At 54.2% G+C, this 20,777-nt stretch overlaps 1 protein-coding gene across 1 annotated transcript in view; it reads right to left on the reverse strand.

The window, feature by feature from the left end:
* Positions 1-216: 216 nt before the first annotated feature.
* The window catches only part of LOC140427632 (ubiquitin-associated and SH3 domain-containing protein A-like), a 348,965-nt gene continuing 328,404 nt past the window's right edge, over positions 217-20,777 (reverse strand). Inside the window, 2 exon segments of the mRNA XM_072513054.1 lie at positions 217-1,295; positions 18,624-18,733. Coding sequence (XP_072369155.1) covers positions 1,158-1,295; positions 18,624-18,733 — 248 coding nt within the window. The 3' untranslated portion in view covers positions 217-1,157.

The following is a 20,777-nucleotide window of genomic DNA, read 5'->3' on the forward strand; positions in this document are numbered from 1 at the left end:
ATATGTGTGTATTTCCTAAACTATTGGGAGAGGGGAGTAAGGGAGTGTTGTAGCATAATCCAACCTATCATGTTTTTGTTTATATAAATATTGTTATTCTCCTTTTTCACATTTTCATCATATTTACAATAACAAATAATTAACACTAACAACAAATACAATGGCAATCCCCTAGCCCACAATCCCCTCATCCCTCCCACCCTCACACAGCTCCCACCATTTTGAATACAAAACCACCAATGAAAAAGAATCATCATTAATTTTGACATTCCCAACCCCCCCTAATGTTCGATGTCATCCAATTCGTGAAAATGCATGGTGAACAAGGCCAACCTATCATGTTTAATAAATGTTTTTTTCTTAAAGTAAAAACTAATTAGAGATCCTGTGACTCTGATCCTCCACATTTCTGTTGGTGGGATCATCCCCTTCGCTGGCAGCGCACTAACGGCCGGGGATTTCCCGACGGTGTGGAGGTGGTCACAATGAGAAACTCCATTGGCCAGCCACCGGGACAGAGGATCCTGCTGCCGGCAGGGGCCACGGCGCCAGAAAACGGGTGCGGTGGGACGGAGAATCCCAGCCATTGTCTTTTGAGCAAGGGTTGTATTCTGGAACCTTCCCATACAGTTATAAGATCAGTTGGGATCGTAACAAGAGGAGTAAGAGTTGATCTAATTGGAACCTATAAGATTCGCCAGAGGGTTGAAACAGATTATTTGCTCTGGTTGGAGAGTCTCAACTCGGGGAAATATTCTCAGGATAAGGGATTGATTATTTTAGATTGAGATGAGGAGCAATTTCTTCATTCAAATTGTTGTGAATCTTTGGAGATCTCTATACCATCGGGGTGTAGGTGCTCAGTCATTGTGTATATTCAAGACTGAGGTGGAATTCTAGATTCTGGGGGGAGTCAAGGGATATGGGGAGTGGGTGGGAAGTGGAGTTGAGGCCAATCATGGTTTGCCCATGATTGTATTGAATGGCAGAGCATGTTCGAGGGGCCGAATGGTCTACCTCTGCTCCTATTCTTATGATCTTATGTTCGTTCTTTCAGTGTTATTATTAAGTTGGACTTTAGGTATTTAACCACTACCTTCACCTAGTTGTGTGTTATGATTGGTTCAGTGGGAAGAAATTATGCAGTGAATGTAATGTCAAATTTGCAATATGGTCTCTTTCCAGCTAAATGCTGGGTTGGGCCCATGAGTCAGTGTCCTGACTGGGGGTTCAATCATTTGCCAGTTCTTTGTTTCTTTGACTTCTTCACAGCAGCACAATCCAAGAGCAGGAATCTGCAGCAAAAGGACAAGCATTACACAACAGAAATAAACTCTAAATTAAAACTGCCATGGTATTCTTTCCAGTGGCATACTGTAATTCTGTATTATTGCCAGTGGCATACTGTAACTGTTCTTTCCAGTGGAACACTGTAACTGTGTTCTTTCCAGTGGAACACTGTAACTGTGTCCTTTCCAGTGGAAGACTGTAACTGTGTTCTTTCCAGTGGAACACTGTAACTGTGTCCTTTCCAGTGGAACACTGTAACTGTGTTCTTTCCAGTGAAACACTGTAACTGTGTCCTTTCCAGTGGAACATTGTTACTGTGTTCTTTCCAGTGGAACACTGTAACTGTGTTCTTTCCAGTGGAACACTGTAACTGTGTCCTTTCCAGTGGAACATTGTTACTGTGTTCTTTCCAGTGGAACATTGTTACTGTGTTCTTTCCAGTGGAACACTGTAACTGTGTTCTTTCCAGTGGAACACTGTAACTGTGTTCTTTCCAGTGGAACACTGTAACTGTGTTCTTTCCAGTGGAACACTGTAACTGTACAATCTAAGTTTTGCCTCATAGCATTTCCTGTCGAAAACTCAATACCTCAATCAACTCAACGTTCCCAATTCCCAATATACTATAATTTTACTAAGTAATGCTAATATCAAATTAAATGAGGACAATGCATGACTTTTAAAAGAGAATTAATCTGCATCTCTTATCTTTCAACTTAATATACTAAAGTGTTTTTAAAACATGAGCCAAAAGCTGCAAGGGTCTAATTATTTGCAAAATCTTTTTCATTCTTGAGTACTTGTGTTCTTGTTTTAAGAAAAGCTTAATAACTTTATCTGAATGAAACTTTTGAAATGATTCCCCAGCTTTCCTCCCAGCATAACCAGGCTTAGAAACAACCTTAATGAAGGCACTAAAATAAAAACTATAATTTAGTGGATAAATGTAATCATATTGTGAAATATGTTGAGATGTAAAGATTCAAATCAAGCAGTAAAAAGAGGGTTATGATAATTTACTAGAGAACAAAGAAGAGGAGAACTGAAAATAAAAATAAGGGTGGTAGATAGAGTGAGCGTTGCACACAAGCAGTGGGAGAGAGCACATTCGGAGTGAGAATCAGCCAGAGTGAGTGTGGTTATCGGGAATTTGAAACAGTGTGGGAATTGAATTGTGAGGGGTCCTGCCCTGCTGCACCAGTTGCAGCTACAGGAGAGAGAGCTTATTGGCAAGTAATGGGTAAGGTCAGGTAAGTTTTTATTATTTTATCACTTACAGTTTGAAAATACTTTTGAAATGAAATGAAAATTGCTTATTGTCACAAGTAGGCTTCAAATGAAGTTACTGTGAAAAGCCCCTAGTCGCCACATTCCGGCGCCTATTCGGGGAGGCTGGTACGGGAAGTAGTTTATAGTTTTTTGTAGTTTATAATCTATAAGAGCTATAATTGGTAGTAAAGAGGACGAAGAAAGAAGGGCCATAGAGAATTGGATATAATCTGATATCAAGCATCTTCCAAAGCTTTAATTTAAATTTGTAAGTCATGGACAGGAGAGCTCAAAGCCATGGTTTTCTCCTCTTGCTCCATGTGGGAAGCCTGGAACATTTCCAGTGCCCAGATCCAGCATATGTGCAGGAAGTATCTCCAGCTACAGCTCCTGGAAGCCCTGGTTTCGGAGCTGGAGTGCCGACTGCGGACACTGTGGAGCATCCACGTGGTGGAGAGTGGTGTGGATAGCATGTATAGAGAGGCGGTCACACCGCAGGCTCAGACTCCATGGGCAGGAATGGAATGAGTGAGCACCAGACACAGCACGAGAGCGAGGTAGGCAGTGCAGGAATCTCCTGTGTCCATTCCCCTGCAATCACCATTTTGGATACTATTGAGAAGAATGACCTCTCAGGGAAAAGGAGCAACAGCCAAATTCGTTGCACCACGGTTGGTTCTGCTGCAGAGGGGAGGAGTAAAAAGTGTTGGAATGCAATACTTATAGGGGATTCAACTGTAAGGGGCGTAGATAGGTGTTTTTGTGGCCGCAAACAAGATTGCCAAGATTGGTGCTAGGACCCCAGCCATTCACAATACATATTAATGATTTAGATGAAGGAACAAAATGTCATAACCCCAAATTTGCAGATGACACCAAGTTGGCTGGGAGGGTGAGCTGTGAGGAGGATGCAGAAATTCTTCAGTGAGATTTGGACAGGCTGAGTGAGTGGGCAAATGAATGGCAAATGCTGTATAATTTGGATAAATGCAAGGTTATCCACATTGGTAGCAAAAACAAGAAGGCAGATTAATATCTGAATGGCTATAAATTAAGAGAGGGGAATATGCAACAAGACCTGAGTGTCCTCATATACCAATCACTGAAGGTAAGCACGCCGGTACAGCAGGTGGTAAAGACGGCAAATGGTATGGTGGCCTTCATCGCAAGAGGATTCGAGTACAGTAGCAGGGATGTTTTGCTGCAATTAAACAGGGCCTTGATGAGGCCATTCCTGGAATATTGTGAGCAGTTTTGGAGGAAGGATGTTCTTGTTCTGGAGGGAATGCAGCGAAGGTTTACCGGGATGGCAGGATGAATGTATGAGGAGAGATTGATTTGGTTTTGATTGTATTCGCTGAATTTCAGCGAATACAATGAGGGATACGGACCCAGGAAGGGTAGAAGATTGTAGTTTAGTCGGGCAGCATGGTCGGCACGGGCTTGGAGGGCCGAAGGGCCTGTTCCTGTGCTGTACATTTCTTTGTTCTTTGTTCTTTGTTCTTTGTTTGTTCTCATCACCATCTGGTGCGCACTTCAATCATGCTGCATGGAGGCAGGGACTCCCCAGGAAGATGGCGGTTGGATGGCTGCCCAATCCCAGCAAGCAGCTGCAGTCCGGCCAAGTATCGCGCTTCTGGAAAGTATGATCTCATCACTGGTGAAGATGCAGACACAAAGCCAGGATTTACAGGAGGGGGTGTCAGCAACTTTCCGGCATCTACAGGTGCAGCTGGAGGAGTCCAACTACCTTCAGGCGCAGGAGACGGTGCGAACAATACATTGTACCCAGGCCAACACTCAATGGTGGCGTGCGCAGTGGATGGCTTGGGGCAAGAAGTCAGAGTCATGGGTCAAGATGTCCAAGGCTTGGGGCACACTGTGCAGTCAATAGTTGAGACAAAGTCAGGGGAGCCCAATCACAGGCAGAGATGTTCCAGGCCCACGTGGACATTGCTGTGGTGCTTCAGAACTTGGCCCAATCACAAAGGGTCATAGTTGAGGGCATCAAGAGCATTGGCTGGGCATAGATCAATCTGGCCAGTCATAGAGGGACATGTCACAGGCGCAGAGCAACATGGCACAATGTCAGAGGGACATGGCACTATCCCCGAGGGACATGGCTCAGTCTCCCAGGGACACGGCACAGTCTCTGAGGGATATGGCACAGTTTCCGAGGGACATGGCACAGTCCTGGAGCGACATGGCACAGTCTCCGTGGGACATGGCACAGTCCCGGAGCGACATGGCACAGTCTCCGCGGGACATGGCACAGTCCCGGAGCGACATGGCACAGTCTCCGCGGGACATGGCACAGTCCCGGAGCGACATGGCACAGTCTCCGAGGGACATGGCACAGTCTCTGAGGCACACAGCACAGTGTCAGAGGGACATGGCAAAGACTCCGAGGGACATGGCAAAGACTCCGAGGGACATGGCACAGTGTCAGAGGCACATGGCACAGTCTCCGAGGGACATCACCCAGTCCCTGAGGGACATGGCACAGTCTCCGAGAAACATGGTACAGTCTCTGAGAGACATGGCACCTTCTCCGAGGGATATGGCACAGTCCCTGAGGGACATGGCACAGTCTCCGAGGGACATGACACAGTCCCTGAGGGACATGGCACAGTCTCCAAGGACATGACACAGTCCCTGAGGGACATGGCACAGTCTCCGAGGGACATGGCACAGTGTCAGAGGCACATGGCACAGTGTCTGAGGGACATGGCACAGTCTCCCAGGGACATGGCACAGTCTCCAAGGGACAGAGCACCGTCTCTGAGGGACATGGTACAGTCTCCGAGAGACATGGCACCGTCTCCGAGGGACATGGCACAGTCTCCGAGAGACATGGCACCGTCTCCGAGGGACATGGCACCGTCTCCGAGGGACATGGTACAGTCTCCGAGGGACATGGAACAGTCTCCGAGAGACATGGCACAGTCTCCGAGAGACATGGCACAGTCTCCGAGGGACATGGCACCGTCTCCGAGGGACATGGCACAGTCTCCGAGAGACATGGCACTGTCTCCGAGGGACATGGCACCATCTCCGAGGGACATGGCACCGTCTCCGAGGGACATGGCACAGTCTCCGAGGGACAGGGCACATTCTCCGAGAGACATGGCACAGTCTCCGAGGGACATGGCACCGTCTCCGAGAGACATGGTACAGTCTCCGAGAGACATGGCACAGTCTCCGAGGGACATGGCACATTCTCCGAGGGACATGGCACCGTCTCCGAGGGACATGGCACAGTCTCCGAGGGACATGGCACCGTCTCCGAGGGACATGGCACCGTCTCCGAGAGACATGGTACAGTCTCCGAGGGACATGGCACAGTCTCTGAGGGACACGGCACAGTCTCTGAGGGATATGGCACAGTTTCCGAGGGACATGGCACAGTCCTGGAGCGACATGGCACAGTCTCCGCGGGACATGGCACATTCTCCGAGGGACATGGCACCGTCTCCGAGGGACATGGCACAGTCTCCGAGAGACAGGGTACAGTCTCCGAGAGACATGGCACCGTCTCCGAGGGACATGGCACCGTCTCCGAGGGACATGGCACAGTCTCCGAGAGACATGGTACAGTCTCTGAGATACATGGCACCGTCTCCGAGGGATATGGCACAGTCTCTGAGGGACATGGCACCGTCTCCGAGGGATATGGCACAGTCTCCGAGAGACATGGTACAGTCTCTGAGAGACATTGCACATTCTCCGAGGGATATAGCACAGTCTCTGAGGGACACGGCACAGTCTCTGAGGGATATGGCACAGTCTCCGCGGGACATGGCACAGTCTCTGAGGGACATGGCACAGTCTCTGAGGCACACAGCACAGTGTCAGAGGGACATGGCAAAGACTCCGAGGGACATGGCACAGTGTCAGAGGCACATGGCACAGTCTCCGAGGGACATCACCCAGTCCCTGAGGGACATGGCACAGTCTCCGAGGGACATGACACAGTCCCTGATGGACATGGCACATTCTCACAGGCACACAGCACAGTGTCAGAGGAACATGGCACAGTCTCTGAGGCACACAGAACAGTGTCAGAGGGACATGGCAAAGACTCCGAAGGACATGGAACAGTGTCAGAGGCACATGGCACATTCTCCGAGGGACATGGCACCGTCTCCGAGGGGCATGGCACAGTCTCCGAGAGACATGGTACAGTCTCTGAGAGACATGGCACTGTCTCCGAGGGATATGGCACAGTCCCTGAGGGACATGGCACAGTCTCCGAGAGACATGACACAGTCCCTGAGGGACATGGCACAGTCTCCGAGGGACATGGCACAGTCCCGGAGCGACATGGCACAGTCTCCGAGAGACATGACACAGTCCCGGAGCGACATGGCACAGTCTCTGAGGCACACAGCACAGTGTCAGAGGGACATGGCAAAGACTCCGAAGGACATGGAACAGTGTCAGAGGCACATGGCACAGTCTCCGAGGGACATCACCCAGTCCCTGAGGGACATGGCACAGTCTCCGAGGGACATGACACAGTCCCTGAGGGACATGGCACAGTGTCCGAGGGACATGGCACCGTCTCTGAGGGACATGGCACAGTCTCCGAGGGACATGGCACAGTCTCCGAGGGACATGGCACCGTCTCCGAGAGACATGGTACAGTCTCCGAGAGACGTGGCACAGTGTCAGAGGCACATGGCACATTCTCCGAGGGACATGGCACCGTCTCCGAGGGACATGGCACAGTCTCCGAGAGACATGGTACAGTCTCTGAGAGACATGGCACTGTCTCCGAGGGATATGGCACAGTCCCTGAGGGACATGGCACAGTCTCCGAGGGACATGACACAGTCCCTGAGGGACATGGCACAGTCTCCAAGGACATGACACAGTCCCTGAGGGACATGGCACAGTCTCCGAGAGACAAGGCACAGTCTCCGAGGGACATGGCACATTCTCCGAGGGACATGGCACCGTCTCCGAGGGACATGGCACCGTCTCCGAGGGACATGGCACCGTCTCCGAGTGACATCACCCAGTCCCTGAGGGACATGGCACAGTCTCCGAGGGACATGACACAGTCCCTGAGGGACATGGCACAGTCTCCAAGGACATGACACAGTCCCTGAGGGACATGGCACAGTCTCCGAGGGACACAGCACAGTGTCAGAGGAACATGGCACAGTCTCCGAGGGACATGGCACAGTGTCAGAGGCACATGGCACAGTGTCGGAGGGACATGGCACAGTCTCCCAGGGACATGGCACAGTCTCCGAGGGACATGGCACCGTCTCTGAGGGACATGGTACAGTCTCCGAGGGACATGGCACCGTCTCCGAGGGACATGGCACCGTCTCCGAGGGACATGGTACAGTCTCCGAGGGACATGGCACAGTCTCCGAGAGACATGGCACCGTCTCCGAGGGACATGGCACCGTCTCCGAGGGACATGGCACCGTCTCCGAGGGACACGGCACAGTCTCCAAGAGACATGGCACAGTCTCCGAGAGAAATGGCACCGTCTCCGAGGGACATGGCACCGTCTCCGAGAGACATGGCACCGTCTCCGAGGGACATGGCACCGTCTCCGAGGGACATGGCACCGTCTCCGAGGGACATGGCACCGTCTCCGAGAGACATGGCACAGTCTCCGAGAGACATGGCATCGTCTCCGAGGGACATGGCACCGTCTCCGAGAGACATGGCACCGTCTCCGAAGGACATGGTACAGTCTCCGAGGGACATGGCACCGTCTCCGAGAGACATGGCACCGTCTCCGAGGGACATGGCACCGTCTCCGAGAGACATGGCACCGTCTCCGAGAGACAAGGCACAGTCTCCGAGGGACATGGCACAGTCTCCGAGGGACATGGCACCGTCTCCGAGGGACATGGCACCGTCTCCGAGGGACATGGCACCGTCTCCGAGGGACATGGCACAGTCTCCGAGGGACATGGTACAGTCTCCGAGGGACATGGCACTGTCTCCGAGGACATGGCACAGTCTCCGAGGGACATGGCACAGTCTCCGAGAGACATGGTACAGTCTCCGAGGGATATGGCACAGTCTCCGAGGGACATGGCACATTCTCCGAGGGACATGGCACAGTCTCCGAGAGACAAGGCACAGTCTCCGAGGGACATGGCACATTCTCCGAGGGACATGGCACAGTCTCCGAGAGACATGGTACAGTCTCCGAGGGACATGGCACCGTCTCCGAGGGACATGGCACAGTCTCCGAGAGACATGGTACAGTCTCCGAGAGACATGGCACCGTCTCCGAGGGATATGGCACAGTCTCTGAGGGACACGGCACAGTCTCTGAGGGATATGGCACAGTTTCCGAGGGACATGGCACAGTCCTGGAGCGACATGGCACAGTCTCCGAGATTCATGGCACCGTCTCCGAGGGACATGGCACCGTCTCCGAGGGACATGGCACAGTCTCCGAGAGACATGGTACAGTCTCTGAGAGACATGGCACCGTCTCCGAGGGACATGGCACAGTCCCGGAGCGACATGGCACAGTCTCCGCGGGACATGGCACAGTCCCGGAGCGACATGGCACAGTCTCCGCGGGACATGGCACAGTCCCGGAGCGACATGGCACAGTCTCTGAGGCACACAGCACAGTGTCAGAGGGACATGGCAAAGACTCCGAGGGACATGGAACAGTGTCAGAGGCACATGGCACAGTCTCCGAGGGACATCACCCAGTCCCTGAGGGACATGGCACAGTCTCCGAGGGACATGACACAGTCCCTGAGGGACATGGCACAGTGTCCGAGGGACATGGTACAGTGTCAGAGGCACATGGCACAGTCTCCGAGGGACATCACCCAGTCCCTGAGGGACATGGCACAGTCTCCGAGGGACATGACACAGTCCCTGAGGGACATGGCACAGTCTCCAAGGACATGACACAGTCCCTGAGGGACATGGCACAGTCTCCGAGGGACACAGCACAGTGTCAGAGGAACATGGCACAGTCTCCGAGGGACATGGCACAGTGTCAGAGGCACATGGCACAGTGTCGGAGGGACATGGCACAGTCTCCCAGGGACATGGCACAGTCTCCGAGGGACATGGCACCGTCTCCGAGGGACATGGTACAGTCTCCGAGGGACATGGCACCGTCTCCGAGGGACATGGCACCGTCTCCGAGGGACATGGCACCGTCTCCGAGGGACACGGCACAGTCTCCAAGAGACATGGCACAGTCTCCGAGAGAAATGGCACCGTCTCCGAGGGACATGGCACCGTCTCCGAGAGACATGGCACCGTCTCCGAGGGACATGGCACCGTCTCCGAGGGACATGGCACCGTCTCCGAGGGACATGGCACCGTCTCCGAGAGACATGGCACAGTCTCCGAGAGACATGGCATCGTCTCCGAGGGACATGGCACCGTCTCCGAGAGACATGGCACCGTCTCCGAAGGACATGGTACAGTCTCCGAGGGACATGGCACCGTCTCCGAGAGACATGGCACCGTCTCCGAGGGACATGGCACCGTCTCCGAGAGACATGGCACCGTCTCCGAGAGACAAGGCACAGTCTCCGAGGGACATGGCACAGTCTCCGAGGGACATGGTACAGTCTCCGAGGGACATGGCACTGTCTCCGAGGACATGGCACAGTCTCCGAGGGACATGGCACAGTCTCCGAGAGACATGGTACAGTCTCCGAGGGATATGGCACAGTCTCCGAGGGACATGGCACATTCTCCGAGGGACATGGCACAGTCTCCGAGAGACAAGGCACAGTCTCCGAGGGACATGGCACATTCTCCGAGGGACATGGCACAGTCTCCGAGAGACATGGTACAGTCTCCGAGGGACATGGCACCGTCTCCGAGGGACATGGCACAGTCTCCGAGAGACATGGTACAGTCTCCGAGAGACATGGCACCGTCTCCGAGGGATATGGCACAGTCTCTGAGGGACACGGCACAGTCTCTGAGGGATATGGCACAGTTTCCGAGGGACATGGCACAGTCCTGGAGCGACATGGCACAGTCTCCGAGATTCATGGCACCGTCTCCGAGGGACATGGCACCGGCTCCGAGGGACATGGCACAGTCTCCGAGAGACATGGTACAGTCTCTGAGAGACATGGCACCGTCTCCGAGGGACATGGCACAGTCCCGGAGCGACATGGCACAGTCTCCGCGGGACATGGCACAGTCCCGGAGCGACATGGCACAGTCTCCGCGGGACATGGCACAGTCCCGGAGCGACATGGCACAGTCTCTGAGGCACACAGCACAGTGTCAGAGGGACATGGCAAAGACTCCGAGGGACATGGAACAGTGTCAGAGGCACATGGCACAGTCTCCGAGGGACATCACCCAGTCCCTGAGGGACATGGCACAGTCTCCGAGGGACATGACACAGTCCCTGAGGGACATGGCACAGTGTCCGAGGGACATGGTACAGTGTCAGAGGCACATGGCACAGTCTCCGAGGGACATCACCCAGTCCCTGAGGGACATGGCACAGTCTCCGAGGGACATGACACAGTCCCTGAGGGACATGGCACAGTCTCCAAGGACATGACACAGTCCCTGAGGGACATGGCACAGTCTCCGAGGGACACAGCACAGTGTCAGAGGAACATGGCACAGTCTCCGAGGGACATGGCACAGTGTCAGAGGCACATGGCACAGTGTCGGAGGGACATGGCACAGTCTCCCAGGGACATGGCACAGTCTCCGAGGGACATGGCACCGTCTCCGAGGGACATGGTACAGTCTCCGAGGGACATGGCACCGTCTCCGAGGGACATGGCACCGTCTCCGAGGGACATGGTACAGTCTCCGAGGGACATGGCACAGTCTCCGAGAGACATGGCACAGTCTCCGAGAGACATGGCACCGTCTCCGAGGGACATGGCACCGTCTCCGAGGGACATGGCACCGTCTCCGAGGGACACGGCACAGTCTCCAAGAGACATGGCACAGTCTCCGAGAGAAATGGCACCGTCTCCGAGGGACATGGCACCGTCTCCGAGAGACATGGCACAGTCTCCGAGAGACATGGCACCGTCTCCGAGGGACATGGCACCGTCTCCGAAGGACATGGTACAGTCTCCGAGGGACATGGCACCGTCTCCGAGAGACATGGCACCGTCTCCGAGGGACATGGCACCGTCTCCGAGAGACATGGCACCGTCTCCGAGAGACAAGGCACAGTCTCCGAGGGACATGGCACAGTCTCCGAGGGACATGGCACTGTCTCCGAGGACATGGCACAGTCTCCGAGGGACATGGCACAGTCTCCGAGAGACATGGTACAGTCTCCGAGGGATATGGCACAGTCTCCGAGGGACATGGCACATTCTCCGAGGGACATGGCACAGTCTCCGAGAGACAAGGCACAGTCTCCGAGGGACATGGCACATTCTCCGAGGGACATGGCACAGTCTCCGAGAGACATGGTACAGTCTCCGAGGGACATGGCACCGTCTCCGAGGGACATGGCACAGTCTCCGAGAGACATGGTACAGTCTCCGAGAGACATGGCACCGTCTCCGAGGGATATGGCACAGTCTCTGAGGGACACGGCACAGTCTCTGAGGGATATGGCACAGTTTCCGAGGGACATGGCACAGTCCTGGAGCGACATGGCACAGTCTCCGAGATTCATGGCACCGTCTCCGAGGGACATGGCACCGTCTCCGAGGGACATGGCACAGTCTCCGAGAGACATGGTACAGTCTCTGAGAGACATGGCACCGTCTCCGAGGGACATGGCACAGTCCCGGAGCGACATGGCACAGTCTCCGCGGGACATGGCACAGTCCCGGAGCGACATGGCACAGTCTCCGCGGGACATGGCACAGTCCCGGAGCGACATGGCACAGTCTCTGAGGCACACAGCACAGTGTCAGAGGGACATGGCAAAGACTCCGAGGGACATGGAACAGTGTCAGAGGCACATGGCACAGTCTCCGAGGGACATCACCCAGTCCCTGAGGGACATGGCACAGTCTCCGAGGGACATGACACAGTCCCTGAGGGACATGGCACAGTGTCCGAGGGACATGGTACAGTGTCAGAGGCACATGGCACAGTCTCCGAGGGACATCACCCAGTCCCTGAGGGACATGGCACAGTCTCCGAGGGACATGACACAGTCCCTGAGGGACATGGCACAGTCTCCAAGGACATGACACAGTCCCTGAGGGACATGGCACAGTCTCCGAGGGACACAGCACAGTGTCAGAGGAACATGGCACAGTCTCCGAGGGACATGGCACAGTGTCAGAGGCACATGGCACAGTGTCGGAGGGACATGGCACAGTCTCCCAGGGACATGGCACAGTCTCCGAGGGACATGGCACCGTCTCCGAGGGACATGGTACAGTCTCCGAGGGACATGGCACCGTCTCCGAGGGACATGGCACCGTCTCCGAGGGACATGGTACAGTCTCCGAGGGACATGGCACAGTCTCCGAGAGACATGGCACAGTCTCCGAGAGACATGGCACCGTCTCCGAGGGACATGGCACCGTCTCCGAGGGACATGGCACCGTCTCCGAGGGACACGGCACAGTCTCCAAGAGACATGGCACAGTCTCCGAGAGAAATGGCACCGTCTCCGAGGGACATGGCACCGTCTCCGAGAGACATGGCACAGTCTCCGAGAGACATGGCACCGTCTCCGAGGGACATGGCACCGTCTCCGAGAGACATGGCACCGTCTCCGAAGGACATGGTACAGTCTCCGAGGGACATGGCACCGTCTCCGAGAGACATGGCACCGTCTCCGAGGGACATGGCACCGTCTCCGAGAGACATGGCACCGTCTCCGAGAGACAAGGCACAGTCTCCGAGGGACATGGCACAGTCTCCGAGGGACATGGCACTGTCTCCGAGGACATGGCACAGTCTCCGAGGGACATGGCACAGTCTCCGAGAGACATGGTACAGTCTCCGAGGGATATGGCACAGTCTCCGAGGGACATGGCACATTCTCCGAGGGACATGGCACAGTCTCCGAGAGACAAGGCACAGTCTCCGAGGGACATGGCACATTCTCCGAGGGACATGGCACAGTCTCCGAGAGACATGGTACAGTCTCCGAGGGACATGGCACCGTCTCCGAGGGACATGGTACAGTCTCCGAGAGACATGGCACCGTCTCCGAGGGATATGGCACAGTCTCTGAGGGACACGGCACAGTCTCTGAGGGATATGGCACAGTTTCCGAGGGACATGGCACAGTCCTGGAGCGACATGGCACAGTCTCCGCGGGACATGGCACAGTCCCGGAGCGACATGGCACAGTCTCTGAGGGACATGGCACAGTCTCCGCGGGACATGGCACAGTCTCCGAGGGACATGGCACCGTCTCTGAGGGACATGGCACATTCTCCGAGGGACATGGTACAGTCTCCGAGGGATATGGCACCGTCTCCGAGGGACACGGCACAGTCTCTGAGGGATATGGCACAGTTTCCGAGGGACATGGCACAGTCCTGGAGCGACATGGCACAGTCTCCGCGGGACATGGCACAGTCTCTGAGGGACATGGCACAGTCTCTGAGGCACACAGCACAGTGTCAGAGGGACATGGCAAAGACTCCGAGGGACATGGCACAGTGTCAGAGGCACATGGCACAGTCTCCGAGGGACATCACCCAGACCCTGAGGGACATGGCACAGTCTCCGAGGGACATGACACAGTCCCTGAGGGACATGGCACATTCTCACAGGCACACAGCACAGTGTCAGAGGAACATGGCACAGTCTCTGAGGCACACAGCACAGTGTCAGAGGGACATGGCAAAGACTCTGAGGGACCTGGCACAGTGTCAGAGGCACATGGCACAGTCTCTGAGGGACACGGCACAGTCTCTGAGGGATATTGCACAGTTTCCAAGGGACATGGCACAGTCCCGGAGCGACATGGCACAGTCTCCGCGGGACATGGCACAGTCCCGGAGCGACATGGCACAGTCTCCGCGGGACATGGCACAGTCCCGGAGCGACATGGCACAGTCTCCGCGGGACATGGCACAGTCCCGGAGCGACATGGCACAGTCTCTGAGGCACACAGCACAGTGTCAGAGGGACATGGCAAAGACTCCGAGGGACATGGAACAGTGTCAGAGGCACATGGCACAGTCTCCGAGGGACATCACCCAGTCCCTGAGGGACATGGCACAGTCTCCGAGGGACATCACCCAGTCCCTGAGGGACATGGCACAGTCTCCGAGGGACATGACACAGTCCCTGAGGGACATGGCACAGTCTCCGAGCGACATGGCACCGTCTCCGAGAGACATGGTACAGTCTCCGAGAGACGTGGCACAGTGTCAGAGGCACATGGCACATTCTCCGAGGGACATGGCACCGTCTCCGAGGGACATGGCACAGTCTCCGAGAGACATGGTACAGTCTCCGAGAGACATGGCACCGTCTCCGAGGGACATGGCACCGTCTCCGAGTGACATGGCACAGTCTCCGAGAGACATGGTACAGTCTCCGAGAGACATGGCACCGTCTCCGAGGGACATGGTACAGTCTCCGAGGGACATGGCACCGTCTCCGAGGGACCTGGCACCGTCTCCGAGGGACATGGCACAGTCTCAGAGGGACATGGCAGTGTCAGAGGGACATGGCAGGGGCAGTGAAGGACATGTCTCACTCACTGAGCGACGTGTCCCAAACTCAGTGCTCCATGGTTGATGGCATCGAGACCATGGTTCAGACCTCCAGGACTGGTAGCGCTAGGTGACGGTGGAGGTTCTGGAGTTCACCTCCATCCTATGGAGTAGCCAGGCGCCGGAATGCGGCGACTGGGGGATTTTCACAGTAACTTCATTGCAGTGCTACTGTAAGCCTACTTGTGACAATCAAGATTATTCATTCATTTATTCATTCATTCAGTGGCCCATCAAGCACCCTGAAGGAAGAGGAAGTGATGGGGCCCATACGGTGCCTCCCACAGTGGAGGCACTGGAACACCTCAGCGCATCCGAATCTTCCCCAACCTGACTCTGGCGCATCTGATGGACAGCGGCAGAACAGGCTGACAAGTTGTCATCTGTGACACCTGAAAATCGGCCTGGCCCATCCAGGTACAGGCCCTTCAGAGGACGTCCACCAAACGCATCATGGGGCAGAGGGCAAGACAAGCAGCAGGCAGCCTCCACGTCTGATATGCTGTCTGGGGTAACACCTAGAAGGTGCTGTAGGCAACGTAAAATAAGAAAGTTAGAGAACAAAGAACAGTACAGCACAGTGCAAGCCGTTCGGCCCATGATGTTGTGCTGACACTTTATCCTAATCTAAGATCAACCTAACCTACACCCCTTCAATTTACTGCTGTCCATGTGCCTGTCCAAGAGTCGCTTAAATGTCCCGAATGACTCTGACTCCACCACCTCTGCTGGCCGTGCATTCCACACACCCACCACTCTCTGTGTAAAGAACCTCTGACAGCTTTCCTGTACCTTCCTCCAATCACCTTAAAATTATGTCCTATTGTGACAGCCATTTCCACCCTGGGGAAAAGTCTCTGGCTATCCACTCTATCCCTGCCTCTCATCACCTTGTCCACCTCTATCAAGCCACCTCTCTGCCTTCTTCGCTCCAGTGAGAAACGCCCTCGCTCCCTCAACCTTTCTTCATAAGACATGCCCTCCAGTCCAGGCAGCATCCTGGTAAATCTCCTCTGTACCCTCTCCACAGCATCCACATCCTTCCTATAATGATGTGACCAGAATTGGACACAATATTCCATGCGTGGTCTAACCAGGGTTTTATAAAGTTGCAGCAAAACCTCGTGGATCTTAAACTCTCTGCCTGTTAATGAAAGTCAACACACCATACGCCTTCTTAAAAACTCAACCAACCTGGGTGACAACTTTGAGGGATCTATGTACGTGGACCCCAAAATCCCTCTGTTCCTCCACACTTCCAAGAATCCTGCCTTTAACCCTGTATTCAGCATTCAAATTCGACCTTCCAAAATGAATCACTTCACATTTATCTGGGTTGAACTCCATCTGCCACGTCTCAGCCCAGCTCTGCAACCTGTCAATGTCCTGTTATAACCTGCAACAACCCTCAACACTATCTACAACTCCAACAACCTTTGTGACATCGGCAAACTTACTAACCCACCCTTCCACTTCCTCATCCAAGTCACTTATAAAAACCACAAAGAGCAGAGGTCCCAGAACAGATCCCTTTTCTCACTGGAGCAAAGAAGGTAGAGAGGTGACTTGATTTAGATGTACAAGGTGATGAGAGGCAGGGATAGAGTGGATAGCCAGAGACTTTCCCCAGGGTGGAAATGGCTGTCACAATGGGACATAATTTTAAGGTGATTGGAGGAAGGTATTGGGTAGATATTAGAGGTAGGTTCTTTATACAGAGAGGGGTGGGTGTGTGGAATGCACTGCCAGCAGAGGTGGTGCAGTCAAAGTCATTGGGGACATTTAAGCGACTCTTGGACAGGCACATGGACAGCAGTAAATTGAAGGGGCGTAGGTTAGGTTGATCTCAGATTAGGAAAATGGTCGGCACAACATCATGGGTTGAAGGGCTGTACTGTGCTGTACTGTTCTATGTTCTATGCACCGGCATCCGATCCTGCCTTCCCCTTTGGCAGACCAACGATCCGGATATTCTGTCTCTGAGAACGGTTCTCCAGGTCCTCCACCTTCTCCAGCAGCCGTTTCTGTTGGTCCTGTAGCATCCCAATCTCCATTGCCAACGCAGTGGTCTGCTCCTCTCGTTCCACCGCCAGCTCCTCCAACGTCAGAATCGCCTGTCCCTGGGTCGTCAATCTCTCCTCCACATGGTCGACGACCGCCCTGAACGAGTCCACCGCCCGGGCCAGGTCCTCCGCACATTCCTTGCGATGCTGAATGAACTTCTCAGTCAAGAAGGTCACCGCCTGGTCCGTCGACCATTGAGCTGGTGAGGTCAAATCCTGCTTCCCCGCCATTGCCTCCTTCAAACTCTGGTTCTCGCTTCCAGCCAACTTTTGATTTCTCCTTTTTTGATTTTTCCTCGGGCGCAGCTCCACAAACTAGGGGTCATAGAATCATAGAATTCATGAAATCATAGAATTTACAGTGCAGAAGGAGGCCATTCGGCCTATCGAGTCTGCACCGGCCCTTACAAAGGTCACCACCTTCTCTCGCTTTACACCTTTATTCTGGAAAATTCCTATGGAAATCCAGCTTAAAAGCCACAAAAAGACCACCAAGAGCGGGAGCTGCCAAACGTGCGACCTTTCACTCCAGAGCCGCCACCGGAAGTTCCTGCTCCTATCTTCTATGTATCTATGTAACATATCATTAGCCTTCTTGACCGCCTGCTGGGCCTGCATGCTTACCTTCAGCAACTGGTGCACAAGGACACCCAGGTCCTGCTGCACACTCCCCTCTCCCAATTTAGACAGCTGATTTGTGATGCAGAGCAAGGCCAGCAGCGCGGGTTCAATTCCTGTACCGGCTGAGGTTATTCATGAAGGCCTCTCAACCTTGCCCCTCGCCTGAGGTGTGGTGATCCTCAGCTTAAATCACCACCAGTCAGCTCTCCCCCTCAAAGGGGAAAATAGCCTATGGTCATCTGGGACGATGGTGACTTTACTTTTAATTTACCAGATTATGTGAGTAGGTAATTTGCAACTTTAAATAATAGTGCATGCAATGTGGTTTTTTTCCTTTTTGTGAATGGGGATGTTTGGAGGAATGCCTTTGTGGACTGTGCGTATTGTGTACTGTGGCTTGCTATAGACATGTAACCTCTGATGTAATTCCTTTGTGTGTAATGGATTGAGGCAGAAGCTATTTGATCCGCCACATGGAGCAGTGTCAGAGGACTGGAAAATGTTAAATGTTCAACACTGTTCAGAAAAGGGGAGAAGGATCAAACTGATAACTACAGACCAGTCAGACTAATGTTGATGGTGGCAAAACCTTTCAAGAGAATGGTCGGAATTCTCCAGTCGTCAGGATTCACTTTTCCAACCGGCAGTGCAGCCCCGCCAGTGGGTTTTGCGCCGGTGTGGGAGGTTTCAATGGGAAATCCCCACCATATCTCAATTGAAAACATACCTTTCTAACCATTTGTACAAATTCCTTGGTGTTCTTTGGAGGCAGGCCCAGCAAAGGACGTGTGCAGCAATCCAGGGTTGAAGCATGAGCCACCAGCAGAATATTCCCAGCTGCAAAGGAACATTAAAAGCTATTAGAGAAGCAGATTCAGCTTTTGCTTTGATCATCCATCAGAGAAAGTGATGCACTATCAATTACAACAAAGACGAGAGTAGTGAATAATCGAGGCTTTATTGAGCAAAGATGTGTGGCCTCCTGTAGCTGCTACCAGAAAGGGAGCAGCTCCGGTGTGCACACACATTTATATGCTGCCTACTGGGCAGAGCCAGCAGGCAGGGATTTACCCATGTACCCCTAGTACAGGTGCCTTACCGTACTACACCTAATATACAGTTAGTGGTGACTACCACATTCACTCCTTGTTAAAAAAAACAGTCCGGCGGGGGTGGTGTAAAATTTACAAGTTCAGGCAAAATTTACAAATTCAGTCGGTCGGGTGCCTTGATCCTCCGCTGCGATCGCCTCGGTCCCGGTGGTGATGCGGGCGCCGACTTGGTCACCTGTGACTCCGGGAGCGTGTTGTCCTCGTCTTCATCGCCCCCGAGTGGAACCAGTGAGAGGACGGATCCTCCTGGGGTGGGGGCTGTGGTGAGGTGCGCTGGGGGGAGGGTGAGTGGCGCCGGGGCAACCGGAGGGGAGTGTGTCGGGTGGTGGGAAGTGGGTGGGGATCCAGCGGGTGCCAGGTTCCGGAGAGAGACTGTGTCCTGGAGCCCGTTGGGGTGCGCCACGTAGGCGTACTGCGGGTTTGCGTGCAGTAGTTGTACTCTTTCGACCAACGGGTCCGCCTTATGGGTCCGCACGTGTTTGCGAAGGAGGATGGATCCAGGAGCTGCCAGCCATGTTGGGAGCGAAACCCCGGAGGTGGACTTCCTAGGGAAAGCAAGGAGACGTTCATGGGGGGATTTCGTTAGTTGCAGTGCAGAGGAGTGATCGGATGGAGTGGAGCGCGTCGGGGAGGACATCCTGCCAGCGGGAGACCGGGGGATTTTTAGACCGCAGGGCCAGCAGGACGGCCTTCCAGACCGTCCCATTCTCCCTCACCACCTGCCCGTTTCCCCGGGGGTTGTAGCTTGTCATCCTGCTTGAGGCAATACCCTTGCTGAGCAGGAACGGATGCAGCTCATCGCTCATAAAGGAGGATCCCCGGTCACTGTGGACGTAAGCGGGGAAACCGAACATGGCGAAGATGCTGTTGAGCACTTTAATAACCTTGACAGAAGTCATATCGGGGCATGGGATGGCGAAGGGAAATCGGGAGGACTCATCGACCACGTTCAGGAAGTATGCGTTTTGGTCGGTGGAGGGGAGGTGCCCTTTGAAGTCCATGCTGGGGCGCTCAAAGGGGCAGGAGGGCTTCACCAGGTGCGCTCGATCTGGCCCGTAGAAGTGCGGTTTGCACTCCGCGCAGACCTGGCAGTCTCTGGTGACAGCCCTGACCTCCGCAATGGAGTAGGGCAGGTTGTGGGCCTTTATGAAGTGGACGAACCAGATGACCCCCGGGCGACAGAGACCATCGTGTAGGGCCCAGAGTCGGTTCACTTGTGTGCTGACACATGTACCTCGGGATAGGTCATCGGTCCGTACCGGTCAACCATTTGGTCCATCTCCCGTTGGAAGACCGAGATCCCATTAGTGATGCCGAAGAGAACCCTAAGGAAGTGATTGAGGCGACCATCTGCTTCGAATGCAGTGTATTGGCGGTCCTCCTTGTGGATGGGGAGCTGGTGGTAGTCAAATTTCAGGTCCACTGTGGAAAAGACCCGGTACTGTGCAATCGGATTGACCATATTGATATACGTGGGAGGGGGTAAACATCGAGCTGCGTGTCCGATTGATGGTCTGACTGTAATCAATGACCATCCTGTGTTCCTCTCCAATCATTACGACTACTATTTGGGCGCTCCAGGGGCTGTTGCTGGCCTAATGATGCCTTCCCGCAGAAGCCGCTGGACCTCCGATCTGATGAAGGTCCTGTCCTGGGCACTGTACCGTCTGCTCCTGGTGGCGACGGGTTTGCAATCCGGGGTGAGGTTTGCAAACAAGGAAGGTGGATCGACCTTGAGGGTCGTGAGGCTGCATACGGTGAGGGGGGGG

Source organism: Scyliorhinus torazame, chromosome 8 (assembly GCF_047496885.1).
Source record: "Scyliorhinus torazame isolate Kashiwa2021f chromosome 8, sScyTor2.1, whole genome shotgun sequence".
NCBI lineage: Eukaryota > Metazoa > Chordata > Chondrichthyes > Carcharhiniformes > Scyliorhinidae > Scyliorhinus > Scyliorhinus torazame.